Source organism: Podarcis vaucheri (assembly GCF_965113315.1).
Source record: "Podarcis vaucheri genome assembly, chromosome: 3".
Classification (NCBI taxonomy): Eukaryota; Metazoa; Chordata; class Lepidosauria; order Squamata; family Lacertidae; genus Podarcis; species Podarcis vaucheri.
The window spans coordinates 118,172,347-118,191,373 of record NC_138761.1 but is presented as its reverse complement, the minus strand read 5'-3'; the positions used below and the strand labels follow the sequence as shown (position 1 = coordinate 118,191,373).

The following is a 19,027-nucleotide window of genomic DNA, read 5'->3' as shown; positions in this document are numbered from 1 at the left end:
GGAATAAAAAAAAGGTGTGAACCTGCCACTGCTTAAGATCAGCACTAAATTCTACTCTTGCTATTTCAGTATTCCTTCTTTTGACTCAACCTCTCCGACTCAACCTCTCCTTGTGACTGTCAAGCACAGGAGAAGCAGGACAATACGGCTTGGCTCCCAAACACTGCAAACCCGGAAGTACAGTGGTGCCCCGCAAGACGAAATTAATTCGTTCCGCAATTTTTGCCGTCTAACGAATTTTTCTTCTTGCGAAGCACGGTTTAAACGGCTTAACAAAGTCGCAAGACGTTTTCGTCTTGCGAAGCAAGCACATAGGGGAATTCGTCTTGCGAGGCAAATCGCGAATGAAAAAACCTTTCGTCTAGCGAGTTTTTTGTCTTGCGAGGCATTCGTCTTGCGGGGCACCACTGTAAGTGTTCCAGTTTGCGAATGTTTTTCGCAAGCCGAACATCTGACACGGCTTCCGCTTGAGTGCAGGAAGCTCCTGCAGTCAATCGGAAGCCTCGCCTTGGTTTTCGAAAGGTTTCGGGAGTCGAATGCACTCCCGAAATGGATTAAGTTCGAGAACGAAGGTACCACTGTAAACCAAACCATAGCCCTGTTCCCCGTTTCATTGGTTGTCAGAGTTACGTTTAGGAAAGAGCGAATATACATAAAGTTCTTGTTCGCAGCCTATGTCAGGTTTTAGCGTATCCCTGAAAACCAACAGTTTTTGTTTCATGACCCAAATAGCTTTCTATTAACACAATGAAACAGTACCGTTTGCCATTTTAACATTATGCAAGCTTACTGGTTTTTTAAAATGTCCCACAAAATACACAAATATTACAGGTATAAAGAACTTTGCTTTGAAAAGTTCCTTTTAAACTAAAATCTCTTTTCAAACAGTAGAGAAGGGAAAACATTCCAGGAACAAACTTTAGCAATATATACACAAAATGTGAACAGTCATCTCAGTCTTTACTACTGCCCCTCCAAAGCGAAAGGCTGACATGTTTAAAAAGCTGTTCAGCACAAAGCACAGCAGCTGGAAGGTAGGGAGACCCACAGAGTATAGTTTGCACATACTTCTTAAGTACATTATCCAACCGAAGCTTTCTAATGGACCAATGAAGCAACCACTGCAGCAACAATGTACGCTATTTAAAAGCTTCCAGAGTAGGCAAAATGGATGTACTAGAGAGAAAATAAAGATTGCACTCTGCAGACTGTTGCTGCTGTATACACGTTGCCCATTTTAACTTTCATTAACTTCTCTTCCGCTAAAGAATTATTAACTTAAAGCAGTTTTCACCACTAAGGATGGGTTCAATGAAACATTCTATTTAGATAGGGCCTTCCCTATCTGGGAGCAATATCACTGTTAGTTGGGCATGGATTCACCTGCACTTTTTCAAGAGAATATTTGCAAAACAGCAATTATAGAAGAACAGCTAGATGGGCAATGGGAAGGAAGGGTATTAAGGGGAATATTCAGGAGGGAAAGAATAAGAAAAGGTGAAGGAAAAAAGAATGAGGGGATTTTTGTGACTGTTTGCCCCTTGGCACTTCCTCAAAATTCCAAATGTGCCCACTGACCAAAAATGGTTGGTGATCCCTGTTTTTAGGGTATATTATAGTTCTAGTATCATGGAACTCCATAGTACAGTGGTACCTCAGGTTAAGAACTTAATTCGTTCTGGAGGTCTGTTCTTAACCTGAAACTGTTCTTAACCTGAAGCACCACTTTCGCTAATGGGGCCTCCTGCTGCCGCCGCGCTGCCAGAGCACAATTTCTGTTCTCATCCTGAAGCAAAGTTCTTAACCTGAGGTAATATTTCTGACTTAGCAGAGTCTGTAACCTGAAGTGTATGTAACCCGAGGTACCACTGTACATCATTGTGCCCCTGTATTATTAATACTAACACTTCAGAGGCTAGCAGGGGAAAAGAAACAAAATTAGTACAAAATTATTTCATTGGATACCAACCACCCTGAAGCATCACGTATGACAAATATAAACCATGGCCCCTTACATTACATATTGACTGCATGGCTCACACTTCACATGCAAAGAGTTCAATTCTACCCAGGACTACTGTCCAAGTTCAGGGAATTAAGGTGTGGGACTGCAAATGGTTGTGAGCTGCGAAATATGGGAAGTTTTGTCATGACAGTTCCTCTCCCAACCCATAGAATTATTTTTTTGCAACTAATATCATGATCAAAAATACCTCCATAAGATAGAATGCCTTTAGATGCAAAACAGATATTCAACTTCAATTGTGTATAGTCATGGGCACCACCTAAAAGGTTAGGTTATCACCATTAATTAATTCTTACTTGATCTCCAGTTTGTTGGGATCTGTACAGTGCACAGATCATCTGCAGATTCATCTGCTGAACTGCCAATGAAGTCATAGTTAAGACAATTGAGGACAAGTTTCAAAAGATGCATTGCTAGATTTTGTTGTTGCTGATCCTGAAGATTTAATGGTTTTGCCAACATCTAAATCCAGACCAAAAAAGGAGAAAAAAGTGTGTCAGTAACTGGCCACGTTCGCACATCATAGTCGACCTCGCAGACAGAAGCTTCTTCCTTCCTCACCTATTGAGAGCAACAAATCATGATCCCTCTCCTAGCAATATGTCCAAACAATGGGCTGTGGGGGTTTTTTGGGGCTCATACAAATCACCATCAGGTCACACCATAAAGATGAGAAGAGCCTTGCTGGATCAGATCAAAGGTCTATCCTGTCCAGTATCCAAAAGCCTACAGAAAGCCCACAAGTGGGATATGAATGTAGCAACGCTCTCCCCATTTGTGAACCTCCTTGGGATCTATGAATGAAGGGCGGTATGCAAGTTTAATAAAAAAAAATTAATAAATTTGTGCTCCCTAGCAACTGCTATTCAGAGGCACAGAACAGAACATAGCAATCATGGCTAGTTACCATGTATATCCTTATCCTCCATAAAGTTGTCTAATCTGCTTTTAAAATAACTAAAGATGGTGGTCATCTTATGGAAAGGAATGCTGCAGTTTAAGTATGCACTGTGCAAAGCAAAAAATGAACTATGATCGCCAGCATAATTTATCATTGCAAGCCAAGGATCCTGGTTTGCTGCTCTCACTGTGGGAAACGCTACATGGGAGCTATCTGAACATTCATGGTAAAATATGAACTATGGGCTGGATTTAACTAAATAGGCACACTCGTGGAAGCCAGTGGACTCAGTTCTGCTATTGCAATGTGACTTCCCCTCCTGCCTCTCCCAATGGGCTCTGAGGGATCTGGAGATTTCCCAGAACAGTGTGTGGGGTGAAGAGAGGGGAGATCATTCTGTGTGGCAAGCTGAAATTTTTGCACTAGTGGAACAACTGTAGTAGCATAGCGCTGAATTGTACCCTGTGGTTTGCCTTGACATCCAATGGTAACCAATCCAACGATAACCATTCTGAGACCCCCCTAGTATAGTGCAGTATATAAATTCAATTAATAAGAAGAAGAAGAAGCAAAAATCGCTTCTCTTGGTTTATTCAAAAAATAAAGTAGCAATATAAGCCACCATCATGCTTCAGAAATTTAAGTGGAGACAACATAGAGATGGACCTGATGGGGGCAAGCAGGGAGAGAAATAAATGATCCGCTGTCCCTCTGTTCTGCACCCATCCATCCATCACCAAGGCTTCTCACGGATCTGCACTGAAATAAGCCTATTCATGTGTTTAAAGTACACCACGTTCAGTGGCTAGTTTAACTTTTCACGACAAATGTTTGCTCAATTACACTGCAGCAAAGAGTATTATTTGTTAAAAACCCAGCATATGTGAGCTTTACTGGCAAGAGTTCTGTTTCATGCTGAATTCATAAGCCATTTAGACTTATCATAGACTTATCATGTATATTCTGCATCTGATTCCAATCGTGAATTCATCTCTAGTCTACTATATTCTATTCTGTTGTTGTTCAACAGCAAACAATGTCCTGGTGGCATACTAATTTTGCTCAAAAACAAATGCAATTATTAGCCACTCGGGTAAAGCTGGGATGGCTCAGTCGGTCGAGCATGAGACTCTTAATCTCAGGGTAGTGAGTTTGAGCCCTATGGTGGGCAAAAGATTTATCTTTATAATACAGCTTGTGTTTAGGCCTACCTCTTTCAACAGCGAGCATGCCAGCATCAAAATGTCTTTTAAAGTAGTATCACGAAATGAGGTAGCTATTTTACGATGCTTTGATGAAGGTCTAGAATAATCAACCTTAAAATAAAAATTAAAAAACACTTCAGAATCAGTGTGTCTTCATTTTGACTTGGTAAAACATATTACTTGTATGTGAGCTACAAGAAAATTATTACGCAACAGGTCTACATCCTATTATTTAATTCATATGATCCTCCTTACCCACATGTTCTTAGTTTTGTTTCCCTCTATTTGTGTTAAGCCTAATTTGAAACAGATACATAAATGTGACTTCTGTCTGGAACTCAGTATCCATGCAAAATACAAGTGGGTCTGAAATTACTGTGGGGTGCGTGCTCTAAAATGAACAGGAACAGAGTTCAAGTGGAGCAAGTCATTCAGAAAAATGGTCCTCCAGACATACAGAATCTGTACCATAACTATACATATCTAATACCAGGACACTTAGTTTAGCATATTCAGTCATTATGGTTGACAGTTCTTTCATAGGTGCAGCCAAGCTACTTTGCAAAGCCAGCAGTGACACCTCAATGCAAATCTATATGTTCGGGTCAAGTCCCACTGATTCAATTGAACTTGCAAAAGATCATATTGATATGAAACCAGAATAGATGGAACAAAATATAAAGGACAATAATTCCACATAGGATAAGGATTAAGCAGAACTCCTAAAAATTCTTAGGATGCATTCACAAGACTTAAATCACTTACTAAATTCCTAAATCTCTATAATCACATCACACCAATCCATATTGTGCAAGTTGAACTGCTAAAAAAATTCACATTGCTAAGCATAACTCCCTCACCATTTTAGTGGAGAGATCATCACACACATGAGAAACATCTATCTACTAGGTTTCTCTATAGCAAAAATTACAATCAGCAACAGATGATACATATCTGTTTATAATGTACATCTACCAGATCAATTTGTGTAGCACAACTATTTCTGATGACTATCATCAAACCTAAAATTGGCCATGCTAAACACCACATGCAAGGTTCAAGGGTTAAAATATCCACGGGAGAAGAAAATGCCACTTTAAAGTGTCACCTTGGCTTATACTTCGAAGCAAAGACAAGCTAATGCAAATAAAGAGAAGCAAGAACCCTGCTCTCCTTCCCTTCAATCTTCTCTTTGGTTTCCTACAAAATGATAAAAACTAATAGTCTTTGCAGCCCTTAGTGGGATGTGGATAGCATAAGCTGCAGGACAAGTGAGAGAACATTTCTGCATCTTTCCTCTCTTAACCTATTTCCTATATGCAGGGTGCATTTGCCTGCACTTCTATGTTGCACGGTTGAGGAAAAGTGTGATTACTTGATGGGGCTGGGGGGCGGCATGTGGTTTCTTTGTCCTTTTTCAGAGTATTATAACTGATTCTAGCAACTGTTGGATGGGCCACATTCCCTGCAACCCATTTCTCTGCTTCATTCCGTTAAAAACCTTTCTTAGGCAATTTCTTTACTTTTTACAATGTACAGCAGCTTCCCAATTTTCAGCCCCATAAGACACTCTGACCATTCTCTTGACAGCGTAAAAGAATTTCGAGAGGAAAGAAGTGCACTTACAAAATTCATTTCCTGAGTCAGTTCTGAAAGAATCATTACTCCTATTATGCAGTGGTCCACAGTCCCCTACAGCATATAGGGAAAAAAGTGTTAATGTTCCAAAATGAATGTTTTAGGTGGCTTTTAATCTCAGGTAGGTATTCAGCACCGTGCTTTTCTGATCATTCTGTCAGCTGAAGCATTTCTCCCAACCCTGCAGAGAAGATTTGGGGGAAGCAACAGGGTACAGGGTGGGGAGGAGAAGAGGAAGACCACTGAGCTAGCAAGAGCCCTTACACTAGCTTCTGCTAGAGCAAAGTTTCCCAAACCTGGCTCTCCAGCTGCTTCTGGACTACAACTCCCATCATCCCTAGCAAGCAAGCATCAGTGATGGTGGGAATTATAGTCTGAAAACAGCTGGAGACCCAAGTTTGGGAAACACTGAGTTTAGACGAATCTGGCCATTTTTATCCATAGTATCTCCATATTATCATAACAAATATGATGGCCAGCACAAACGTCATCAAAGAGGTAGGGCTTTCCCCATACATTCTCGCGGCCCCTTCAGAATTCAGTACCCACAAGTACTAACACCTGAATGCCTATATCAGGGAGGAGGGAGTTTTTCTACTATCAGAAGCACATGAGGTTGCCTTATATTAGTTCAGACTATTAGTCTTGCTAACCCAGTTAAGTGCCATCCTCTCAAATTGGCCTTGGCTCCTCAATGTCTTAGGCAATCAGAACAAACCATTCCACAGCCCTACACAGCCAAACTCCAGGAATCGCTGGCAAACTTACTGCTATACTAGGCAAGACAGATATATTTACAAATTTAAACTGGACTCCTCCTCCCCGTTTTCCCCTATTTAATGACAATCCAAACACTTGTGCCCAAGACTTAATATTTATTGCTGATCAACATCTCTATTTTAAATGGTAAGTTCAGCCGGGAATTAGAAATATGGTTTCATTTTGTCTCCCAAAGGAAAATAATTCAGTGAAGGAAGTCTCCCAAGAAGCAAAGTTTTGAGTTTGAATCTCTATTATTAATGAATTAACTACAGCAGATTCACACTTCAAACATTTTAATAATAAATGTAAAATCAAATTACATTAATAAAAATAACTGCAAAACAGCCGCAGTATTCTTCCCATATTTGTTGTTAATGAACACAAGGCCATTTTTATCACACTTTCCTAATGATTTTAAAGTGCATTAACTGTAACATATTATCAGCTTTCCCCCCTCATGCAAAAATAGAAACAGAATATAATGACATTTAACAGCAGATGGTTTCACATTTGTGAAACCAGGATCAGTTTAAATCTCATTTAGCCATTAACATATTGGGTAGCCTAACACAAACAACTCTTACAGGCAGTCCTTTTCCCATATCCGGATAATACTACTCCCTCATACCATATTCTGGGAAGGATTACTCAGATAAAAGTATATCAAACACTTTCTGAGCACCAATAAATCTAAGTCTCACAATCATAAGTTCGCTTTGCTAAATAATTCCTTATCTCCTTCACCACTCCCACTCAGTGCCAGAGATTTTATCTGACAAAAGGAGTTGTGGTTGGCAAGCATCAAAGATTTACCAGGAGGGAAAAACACTCAACCCACCACTTTGGTTTGAATATTCAGTTTGCAGCTACTATTTACTTTCAAATTAATTTGTAAAAATTCCATGACAACTCTACTTCCACCTAGGCTAGGTAGCAAAAACTACCTAATCTAAGCTTTGATGATAAAAATACATTTCTCATTCCAAGTTAAGGGAACTCACTTCCCCACACAGAAAAATAACCCCCTTGGAAACTGCCTTCCTCGATTAACTCCCCTTGCCTTACATAATTTGAAACAAATGAAGTGCCTTTTCTATTTTAATTTTGAACTGAACAGGTGAGAAGACAGGAGCACGACAGCAACAATCTTGGCCATAAGAATCACAAGAAGAGAATCAACACACAGTCCTGGGTATAAATTATCAATTAGTTCTCAAGGTAAGCACCACCTATAAGTAGGGAAAACCTTAAATAGGCATTTCCAGGACTTGGGCATTACATTAACTCTTGTTATTTCTTGAAGGTTTGAGTTTATAGCAGGGGTGGCCCTCCAGATGTTGTTGGACTCCAACTCCCATCAGCACCAGCCAGCATGGCCAAAAGTCAGGAATGATGGGAGCTGGAGTCGAACAACACAAAACAGAATATTTAATATAAAATAAATGGATCCCCTCTTATCTACTTGGGTTAGCATAGCTTCCCAAATCTGGTTGGGGCTTCATATGCATGTGGATTTCCTGTATATACAAAAGCCTTCTCATTCACCAGAGTCTCTACATATGCTGCCCCTACTATTAACAGGCAAAGGAAACTTTGGTGCAAATGACACATCATTGTTTTTATTCAGCACTAGAAGCTAGCTCCACTCAGCAGCAACTCCTGGCACTGCTGGACCGACAGTTGGTTGCATCTCCTTTCAATAATTTCTGCTCTGTACTGGTACTTTCCTCCACAAGTACCAGTACAGAGCAGAAATTATTGAAAGGAGATGCAACCAACTGTTTTTAGCATCACCTCCCCGGCAGCCCCATACATCTCCTTAGTGCCAATGCAACATGACACTAGCAAGAGGTCTATTTCAATGCTACATTTTTACATCCATTTTTCATCCAGTTGCATCATTTTCTACAGCACAGTTCTCACGACAAAGTCATAAATAGTCTCCGCCTTAAGTCGGCTCTTCTTTTATATTTCAGGCAGTTCTTAATCGTACAATTTGCAGCTGACTGAACTACTTTCTCCATTCTGTGTCTCCTCCTTAGGATCATATGGCATTTAAAATATGTGACTACTATATTTAATACAGAAATGTTTTTAACAAGCAGTCATGTTCACTTTCTCTTACCTGCAAAAACTTTTTAACATCAGCAATAATGTCTCTAAAGATGAGCTGGTCTTTCTGAACATCAAACCAACCCAACTTTGTGATCTTAGCAATTACTTGAACAAGAGCTTGGATCACAAAAAGGGCCAGTTTTGGTCGAGATGCAACATAGTTTAATATGTAGTTTCCTGTACCAAAATACCAAAAATTAAATCAAAATTATTTTATGTTCAATACATCAAGTTGTTCTAAGTTATCTTGTTACTGTGAAATACACAGATTGAGTCTCCAGAAGACCAGATCTTGAAAACTGTATAGTAATATTCCTAATTAAATGCTTCAAAGGCAAGTGCAGGTATTCTAGTGCTATTATTAAAGCACAATTACTCAAGAAATAGTATTTTTGAGAAGGCCGAACATGTCAGCTGAATGTACAAGAAAAATGTCCAGTGCTGTTCATAAGCATAGTGCTTCCATGCCAAAACCAAAGCTCAGGGATAGCCAAAACAGTGCCTGATTGTCTCTGTGGGGATTACAGATTCCATCACCCCAATGGCCAATGGGTGTTTCAGAACAAGCACACTGGCTACTTCTGCTATAACTCAACAAAACTACCAAGGTTATGGAAACAGCTTACCAGACTCACTTTTAGTTCTCTAAAGATTCCACAACTGTTTGGTGTTTCCTGGCAGACAAGACCCTGCAGGAAACTTGTGTATGCTATACCTTGTGAGCTTCCAGTTGCCAACTGGAATCAATCACCATGTGCCCTATTATTTTGGTTAGTTTGGTTTGATTATGCTATGTCAGGGTGCTATTTTGCTTTTTAATTTCTTAGAAGGCTTACTTCATTACAACATTCTATAAATAAATCTTTTCTTCCCCCTTTACAAGTATTCACTTTTCCCCATTTATTCTAAAGCCTCTTGCCTATCAATGAGCCCTAAACAGCTTGGTGCCAGGTTTACTTGGAGATATTATTTCAGAATCTGTGAAGATGAGAGTCTGAAAAGTCTCTGTATTAAACAAGAAATTAGCCGAGCAACCATATCAACTCCAGATGTTCTGTTTATTTTAATCAGCTCTCTACCATCATTGATCCCGGGACACGGGTGGTGCTGTGAGTTAAACCACAGAGCCTAGGACTTGCCGATCAGAAGGTTGGTGGTTCGAATCCCCGCAATGGGGTGAGCTCTCATTGCTCAGTCCCTGCTCCTGCCAACCTAGCAGTTCAAAAGCACGTCAAAGTGCAAGTAGAAGGGAAGGTAAACAGCGTTTCCGTGTGCTGCTCTGGTTCGCCAGAAGCAGCTTAGTCATGCTGGCCACATGACCCGGAAGCTGTACGCCAACTCCCTCGGCCAATAAAGCGAGATGAGCGCCACAACCTCAGAGTCGGCCACGACTGGACCTAATGGTCAGGGGTCCCTTTACCTTTACCATCATTGATACAAGTAGGCAACATGCTCATGACAGCATGGCTCAGAATAAATATCCAAATATGGTTTGTCTCCCTTAAATGTTAAGTCCCTGGACTAGAACTATAGGCAAGTACTATTAGCAAAACTCTTTATTACTGAAGCCTAAAGAGCTAAGCAAATATTTGATGCTAATCCCACATACATAGGTTCCTTAAACAAGTAGGAGACTTAAGCTTAGACTTAAACAAGAGCGTCAATCACACAATGGGCTGGTTTTGATGGAGCTGCTGCACAATTCAGTATCTAGCTGACTTCTCCAAAATACCCCAGATAAAACATACTTTTCCTTTGTTATTAACCGATAAACTAACTCCATATTTTAGGTCATTTCAATAAATACTGAAGGTCATGTCTTACAAGACTTTTATACTAAGGGACTGATACCCAAGCACACATGTACCACATTAATTATGAGAGTCACAGATATTTGTGAATTTTGTACTCTTATACCCACACCCAAATACAAAATATATCTTATGTGGAGCAACTGAAGTCAATTTTTGTTAGCACATCTATTAACATTTATTTTATTTTTTTTATTATAAAGCAGGTGAGGAAGATGCCTGCTGCTGCATTTGTTTGACAGATCAAACCTAGTTAAGGGAGTAGACCTAAAAGTATTTGAGTTCAGTACTACTGAAAGCAATGGGACAGTTTAAAATAAATGCATTTACAACAAGGACATACATGTACCTAGGCTCCTGATCAAATTCTTAGGCTTTTTAATTCATGCAATACAAACACACCCACATGTTTACACATTTTGTCCCATAAAAAATAAAGGACAATTTTTTTATAGAAACATCAACAGTTTTTCAAAGAATGATAAAGTATATAGCAGCTATAAATGAAGAACACCTAAAATCATTCTGACAGGCAATCTTAAACTCTTTGACTAACTACTAGGGCAATTTGAAATTTGTATCATTACACAAAAAAATACCCTACTGCAATACTGATAGGAATAAATAATACTTACTGATGTCCATCCTTTGCTGAACAGGTAAAGGAGGTGTTTTGCACACAAGTTTTGAGAGGCATGTTGCTGCTAACAGTTGCGCATAAGAGGTCTACGGGAAAATGCACACAATTCAGGTGGTAGTAATAACTATTCATTTAAAAAAATCCTTAAATAGCATCCAAAAATATAATCTTGCAACAAGAAACACATCTCCTAAAACCTTGCTGTCACAAATTTGCTCTACTTACTTGGATGTGTGCATTTTGATACAATTTACAGCTCAGTCCTGAGATTTACTATGTAAGCAACATGGGATTAAGACAAGTATTATATTTATCTAACAGCTATATATTATTTTCAAGGATATGCCTATAAAATATACACAGGGTCAGACCTTCATAGACCCTACAGTCCCTCCTTTTAAATCACGGCTCTCTCAGAACAACTAAAGCAACATCAGCGAGGCCAAGAGAGGAGTTTGTTATCTGGGCAGCCCAGGACTTCCATACACATTGCCCAGGCTTGCGCCCCAGGGAAGTCACTTCAGTGCTGCTAACACAGCAATTTGACTTCATCCCTGGAGGCGCACTCCATTGTCTCTCAAGACAAATGGCTGCCAACAACAACCCAGTACCCTCCAGATGATTTGGGCTACAATTCCCACCATCCCTCATCACTGACCAAGTTGCCTGTAGCTGAAGGACATTTAGTCCATACTCTCTAGACCCTACTGCAGACTTCATACTGCATAAATGCATACTGCATAAATGTGGCCCCTTCTGCCTCTGAGCTCTATAAGTTAAGGGGACTCTTTCCCTGTCCGTAAGCAGGAAAGAGATGTTCAACCTGAATACATAGCTTTATACTGATAAACTTGGAGAGTCTAGAATGATTTCACCATTTTACCCAAGGGAGCTAATATTTCATTTGTGTAAACCAAGCCATTATCATGTGGAATTGTAAGCCTGATTAACTCCTAACTTATGCATAAATATGACATATTTGCTATGTTCTTCTAATGTATTAATGCTTGTACAAACCTTATCCATAATGGGGGGGGGGTGTCATTTGAAAATCAAAACAAGCAAAACAAGCAGAAGAAAAAGTACCTCCAATGATTACATTGCAGCCAACTTATTTTCCTTGGGGTTGGAGGGAATCTCCTTTTAATCTACAAAAGTTCATTATCACTACTCTCAAATCTCACACTACTGTTTATGAAAAGCAGAGAAAGGATGGGCATTTAATGAATGTGTATTTAGATAATAAAGTTTGAAGCACTTACTGTTCCTTGTTCCAGTAAAAGCTGGCATTGGCTAAGACATTCAGGACTATTAATAAGCTCCAGTAGGACCTTTTCTGCTTGTATTCGCTGTGCTAAGTCTGTCCCCTCGTAGAGCTGTTTACAAAGAACTTCTAGCTCTGCCAGACTCTGCTGGGGGTAAAAATCAGACATGAATTGCCCTCCATTAATATCCTCACAGTACTATTTATTCATGCACATTGATATAGAATATGAAAGTCAGAATGGGCTGTATACAAGTCATATTCATAACTACCTTAATACCATTCATCTCAATGGGTCTTTCCTGAGTATCACTACCATATTTACTGGAATCTAACGCTCACCTTTTTTGGCCAAATTGTGTTGCGAAAATTAAGGTACGCATTAGATTCGATGGCACATTTACATTCACCATCAAATACTTTTTTTTGTTTCAAGGTTCTGAAAATTGAGGTGCATGTTAGATTCAATGGCGCATTAGACTCGAGAAAATATGGTAAAGTCAGATACAATCAACTCACATCTTTTGTTTGGGTTATGTTCCAGAGACAGCACATAAAACCACAATTGCATGTAGTCAAAAAAACCATTTTAAAACTGGAAAATGGCCTGTAATACTCTCCTAAGGTCCCACACACACTCTAACTGCACCTCCAAATGCAATTGCAAGTAGAATTGCCTATGTTTTCCTCCCAGCCTACTGCCCACCCTCCCACCTTGCCAAGTGCCTAAACTTGAAATCACATTGGTTAAATGCACATACATTTCAAGTGCAACCCTGTGTGTTTAAATAATGAAGTATCCCTAAGCCATTGCCAAGGGGTAGGGAGGAAGGACACAGGGGGTGCTCATCCAATTCCTCCCACTCACAGCTCAAAAGTAATTTGTTCATTTATCACCCAAGAAAAATATCCTAGCACTGAAGTAGCATATGTGCAAAGGAAACAGGGATCATTTGTCAGATCCAAAATGGAAGATCATGCACAAGCAATTAAATTTCCTTGAGCATCTAAATCAGCAATATTTTTTCTTGCACTTAACAAACAAGAAAGCAGGCAAAGTTAACAGCAATAATCAATATTTTCAGTGCTGCTTTTGGTCTTTGCCATTTATTTCCCACTTACCAAGAAAGAATATAAATTTAGTATCCACCTCACCACTTGTGAGGTGTGGGATATCCTTCCTAATCAAAGGAAGAATCAAAGTGCATGAATAACTTTTGCCCAAATACACTGAGATTCCCTCCTCTCTCAGGTATACAGGTTAAATATAATAACAGTTAGGAAAACATACTGTGTCCACACAGTTAAAACACAGTAAGCTTGAATCTCACCACCATAAAACTTAGGAGTATTCACGTATTACTGGGGATGCAGGAGTATTAAGACAAAACTATCAAAGTGGATGTACAGTGGTATCTTGGTTTATGAACTTAATCCACTCCAGAAGTCTGTTCTTAAACCAAGGCATGCTTTCCCACAGCAGCAGGGGACTCAATTTACAAATGGAACACACTCAACAGGAAGCAAAACATGTTCTTATTCCAAGGCAAAGTTCACAAACCAAAACACCTACTTTCGGGTTTGCAGCTTTCTTAATCCAAGTTGTTCATAAACTAAGCTGTTCTTAAACCAAGGTACCACTGTAATCTGGTTAAACAGATTTCAAACAAAGTGAAATGTTTGTTGCTCTTAGTGAAAGATTACGCTGAATATCTATAATTGCCCTTTGGAAGCAGAGTGCATGTCAAGGTACAGTCATTACCCTAGTAGAAGAAGAAGAAGAAGAGTTTGGATTTGATATCCCGCCTTTCACTCCCCTTCAGGAGTCTCAAAGCAGCTAACATTCTCCTTTCCCTTCCTCCCCCACAACAAACACTCTGTGAGGTGAGTGGGGCTGAGAGACTTCACAGAAGTGTGACTGGCCCAAGGTCACCCAGCAGCTGCATGTGGAGGAGGGGAGACGCGAACCCGGTTACCCAGATTACGTGACTACCGCTCTTAACCACTACACCACACTGGCTCTCTAGTAATAGCAACTTCATATGAAGGACAATTATTAGATGATTATCAAAGTACATAAAAATACAAAGTGCTTAACACTGCCCCTTCTCTACCCTAACAACATATTGTTTTCACAGGGAGTTAGACGTCTCCTTCTGGGATGTCTATTAGCATCTATCGGCCATGATAGTTAACAGAACCTCCATGCTGAAAGGAATGATACCTTCATCTTCTTACCTACTTGTAAGGTGTAAGGGGTACCTGGCTAGCTAGACTGGCTCATGTTCTGGTCCGGCATATCCATTTTATGTTCTTAGGGCAGGGATGAGAAAGATATGGTCCTCTAGATGTTACTAGATTCCAGTTCCCATAAACCCCATTCATGATCACAGATAATAGCCATTGTAAGCCAACAACATCTGAAGGGCAACAGCTTGTCTACCCTTGTCTGAGCCAGAAGAGAGTAAATTTTGTTGAATATGTAAATATGTCCTAAAACTGAAATAAACAATTGAATTTTTACCCAATAGATATCAAATATTTTTCTTTTCTGTTCCCAAAAGGAAAGGACTGGGATAGGGTATTCTTGGTCACCAGCCAAAAGGGTGTTTCACCAACTTTTTCTCTACCTTCCGCAAACTCAGATGTGCACCAATTAGAGGCCCCAATATGTCCCCTCATTGTTTGCATGAGTGCAGTCATGATGCAAATACAAACTTCAAGTAGTGTTATGTACCTCTAATGGACAGAAAGAAATCATCACAAGTATTTGTAAGGCACCTTTCATTCCAAGGTAGCATAGGCGCAAAATTCAAACAACAGATTCAATAAAAATAATACCAATCAAATAACTAAAGCCAGCCAGGAGATAATATCAGAAGTATACAACCGGAGTTTAAAAGCTCCAGCAGATTGAGCATTAACTGCTCTTCTATGGGCAGCTGATATTTCAGACCTTACACTTCATGGTGACACATTGAGAGAAGCTTCATATCAACAGGATCTAAAGCCTACCCATTCCCCCAACAAGGGGAGGAGTCTAGGGCAGGCATACCACCACCCAACACATACACACTTCCCAAAAACTGTCAGGGCTCTGGATTGGGCTATTATTTCACTGAGGATTCACCCACTTCCCTCTTGCTTTGTCCAAGAGTCAAGCATGGAGATCAGGCAAACTTCCCTTTTCTACAGAAAAGGAGTCACCACCAGTAGATGCCAATCAAGCCACCCTTGACAATGGAATTCACAATCACTTATCTCACTTCTCAGGGGTGAGATAATGCAGGAAAATACATTCCCTAAAATATCCCAGACCCAGACTTTTTAGTGATTTAAAGGTTAAAAACTGATGTCAAACATGTCAAACTTGGCTTTAATGCTTTAAGAAGATAATCCCAATGTGTGGTGACTAGATTCCAGACATGACTTAAAGTTGTAAGAGGTAATCTGGTGGGAGTTTGTTTATTTTTTCCAATGGATATAAAACAAGAAAAATAGCTGTAACGGAGTATCAGAAACAGAGAAAAGAAAGACCAAACCAAACAAATATCTAGGAGTGTCAAACAAGGACATTTGTCCATGAAGGCAACAATTGTTCTTATGTAATTAAAATACATTGGTGTTATGTGTAATTCAAATTCACAGTTTTGAGAAATAAATGTGTTGTTTGGTGCTTGAAATAGAATATATTAAAAAGGTGGGGGTGAACTTACATTAAATTTGATCTGGATAAAGAAGATAGCATAACTTTGCAAGTTTGGTGCCACATGCTCTCTGCATGCATGCATACATACACATTTGTGTCTTTCATGACACAAACAAATAGTTATACATGCATACATGTGTGTGCCTTTCAAGGCACAAATAGTTATACACAAACGCCCATGTGTCTTTCAGGGCACACACCAGTAAGTTATACACACATTGACATGTGTCTTCAAGACACACACAAAGAGTTATACATGCATACATGGCACAAAGAATTATACACTAATGCACATGTGTCTTTCAGGGCACACACCAGTAAGTTATACACACACGCACCTGTGTCTTTCAAGACACACAAAGAGTAATACATGCATACATGGCACAAAGAAACAGTTATACACAATTGCACATGTGTCTTTCAAGGCACATACCAGTAAGTTATACACAAATGCACATGTGTCTTTCAAGGCACATACCAGTAAGTTATACACAAATGCACATGTGTCTTTCAAGGCACACACAAATAATTACACATACACGCACCTGTGTCTTTCATGGCACACAGAAATAGCTGTACACAAACGCACATGTAACTTTACATGACACACACAGTTAGATATAAAACAAACAAAAAAAATCCTTCCAGTAGCGCCTTAGAGACCAACTAAGTTTGTTATTGGTGTGAGCTTCCGTGTGCATGCACACTTCTTCAGATGCATACAAAAGCCCATACCAACAACAAACTTAGTTGGTCTCTAAGGCGCTAGTGGAAGGAATTTTTTTTAATTTTGTTTCAACTACAGCAGACCAAGACGGCTACCTACCTGTAACTACAGTTAGATATACACACAGATACATACATATATATGCCTATATATCGATTAGATATATAGTTGACATCCCTCTATTCTTGAAAGGCATATGTGTGTGTGTGTGTATATGTGTGTGTGTGTGTACATATATAAATCCTGTCAGGACATCCTTTCCCCCCTTACCTTTCCCCGCCCCACATGATCCCCGCAGCCTCCCCCCCCCCCGTGTCTCTTCCTCGCAGCATCCCCAACGGACGTGGGTGGGGTGGTGGGGCAGCCTTCCTCTCCCGCCCGCCCCCCACCCCTTCCCCCCGGGGGCTGCGCTGCCGCCCCGCTCGGCCGCCGGCCTACCCCCCCCCCCTGCGTCCCACTCCCCACGGGGACGAGCCATCTCCCCGCCACGCAACCAACGGCCAGGCTCCGGGTTCGACGCCGCCGCCGCCGCCCGGGGCGCCCACTGACCTGGCCGCTCAGCGCCATCTTCCAGCGGGGCGGGAGGGCGAGCAGCCCGGGCCGGAGGAGGAGAGGGCAGGCCCGGCGGGAGGAGGCGGAGCGAGAGGAGGCGGCGGCGGGGAAGGGGTTGAGGGGAGCACCGCGGAGGGAGGAGAGAGACCAGGCCCCTCGCGGCCCTCTGAAGTATTTCCGCGCGTGTTTTAAATCCCCTCCCCTTATCTGGCCTCGTCTGAACTCGACGCGTGTCAAGGGCGCCGACCTGAACGGAATGACAGGCGGGCAGGTGGAGCCCCGCCCACAGGGTTGGTCACGTGTCACGGCACACGCGCGCTATTTGAATGGCAGTGTCCATCAACCTGGGGGCGGGGTGAGGCAGCCCCTTCAAATATATATATATATATATATATATATTTTGGGGGGGAGACCCCCCCCCTAGGAGTTGACCCCTATCAGTGTGGATTTACATATAAGCTCAACAAGCTCTAGTTTAGGGCTCCACTCTCTTGGGGGCCCCCAAAAATGTAAAGGGGGGGGGAAATGGATGTACATTTCCAAAATGTAAGATAAAAAAGAAATAAAATAAAACCTACATACAGCAACAGTGTTTTGTGTTGTGTAGGCTCCTATTCGTAATCCTAGTCGTAATGTCCAAATGGCTTTAGATGCCTTTTAGGTCCATAAATTACCGCTTAAGCGGGGGGAAATAGTGACAATTTGTTGTTGACAAAGGACAGCTGGACCTGCAGTAGCTTAGGGCAGGGGCCAGCAACCTTTTTCAGCCATGGGCCGGTCCACCGTCTCTCAAACCTTGTGGTGGGTCGGACTATATTTTTTTTTGGGGGGGGGGGAATGAACGAATTCCCATGCCCCACAAATAACCCAGAGATGCATTTTAAATAAAAGCACACATCCTACTCATGTAAAAACACGCTGATTCCCGAACCGTCTGCAGGCCGATTGAGAAGGCAATTGGGCCACATTTGGCCCACGGGCCTTACGTTGCCTACCTCTGGCTTAGGGCCTCATCAAACCTAAATACAGCCCTGACCCCTATGATACATGTGCGAAAGGCGCACTTTCATAACAAGGTCTCTGGACCCTAGGGTGCTAGGGTTGGGGGTTGCCAAATAGGCAGAGTTGGCGCCGATCTACGGGCCTTTTGGGGGTCAAAATAATATTGATTTGGTTTGGCTGGTAAAATCAAAAACGTAATAGGAGATAATTTGCAAGGGGCCCTCTGAAATTGCGACTGCCTAGGCCCTAAGGGTCCTCCATAGGGTTAAACTGGCGCTGTTGTCACCTGTCCTATATAATACAGGATTGTCCCGTATTTCAATGTAAAATGCAGGTGGATAACAGTTTTGTCCTGTATTTCAGGTCTTTTCTCTTTCTGCCAAGTTAGGGAACCTCTCCAAATACATGTGTGTGGAAGGTTGTGTGGAAGGTCATGTATTTAAGCTCCGGGTAGCCGAACACAGACAGAATTTCAAATTCATGCAGATGTGCACAGGCGTATCCGAAAAATTCCAGATTCCTGGTCCTAGACTAACCGCAACATCACAGTGGCTTAAGTAATGCTCAGTTTGGGAGAATATGGAATATATGTGAAATAGCCTAGTGTCTTACCTGGGACAGTCGGAACGGAAACTTCAATTTAGTGACACACTTAAATTAAAACAGAACAATCTA

The 19,027-nt window shown here is 41.0% G+C and overlaps 1 protein-coding gene across 3 annotated transcripts in view; it reads right to left on the bottom strand.

The window, feature by feature from the left end:
• Positions 1-17,647, bottom strand: part of RANBP17 (RAN binding protein 17) — a 180,967-nt gene extending 163,320 nt beyond the window's left edge. The window contains exons 1-7 of one of the 3 annotated variants that reach the window (XM_082216326.1): positions 17,348-17,647; positions 12,361-12,510; positions 11,094-11,184; positions 8,658-8,830; positions 5,759-5,824; positions 4,139-4,243; positions 2,323-2,488 (exon numbers count right to left, since the gene is read on the bottom strand). In XM_082216326.1, the coding sequence (XP_082072452.1) occupies positions 2,323-2,488; positions 4,139-4,243; positions 5,759-5,824; positions 8,658-8,830; positions 11,094-11,184; positions 12,361-12,510; positions 17,348-17,365 (769 nt within the window). In that variant the 5' untranslated portion in view covers positions 17,366-17,647. Of the gene's footprint in view, positions 1-2,322; positions 2,489-4,138; positions 4,244-5,758; positions 5,825-8,657; positions 8,831-11,093; positions 11,185-12,360; positions 12,547-17,347 lie in introns of those variants that run through there. The other 2 variants (XM_082216328.1, XM_082216327.1) reach the window with 2 other exon arrangements.
• Positions 17,648-19,027: the final 1,380 nt, after the last annotated feature.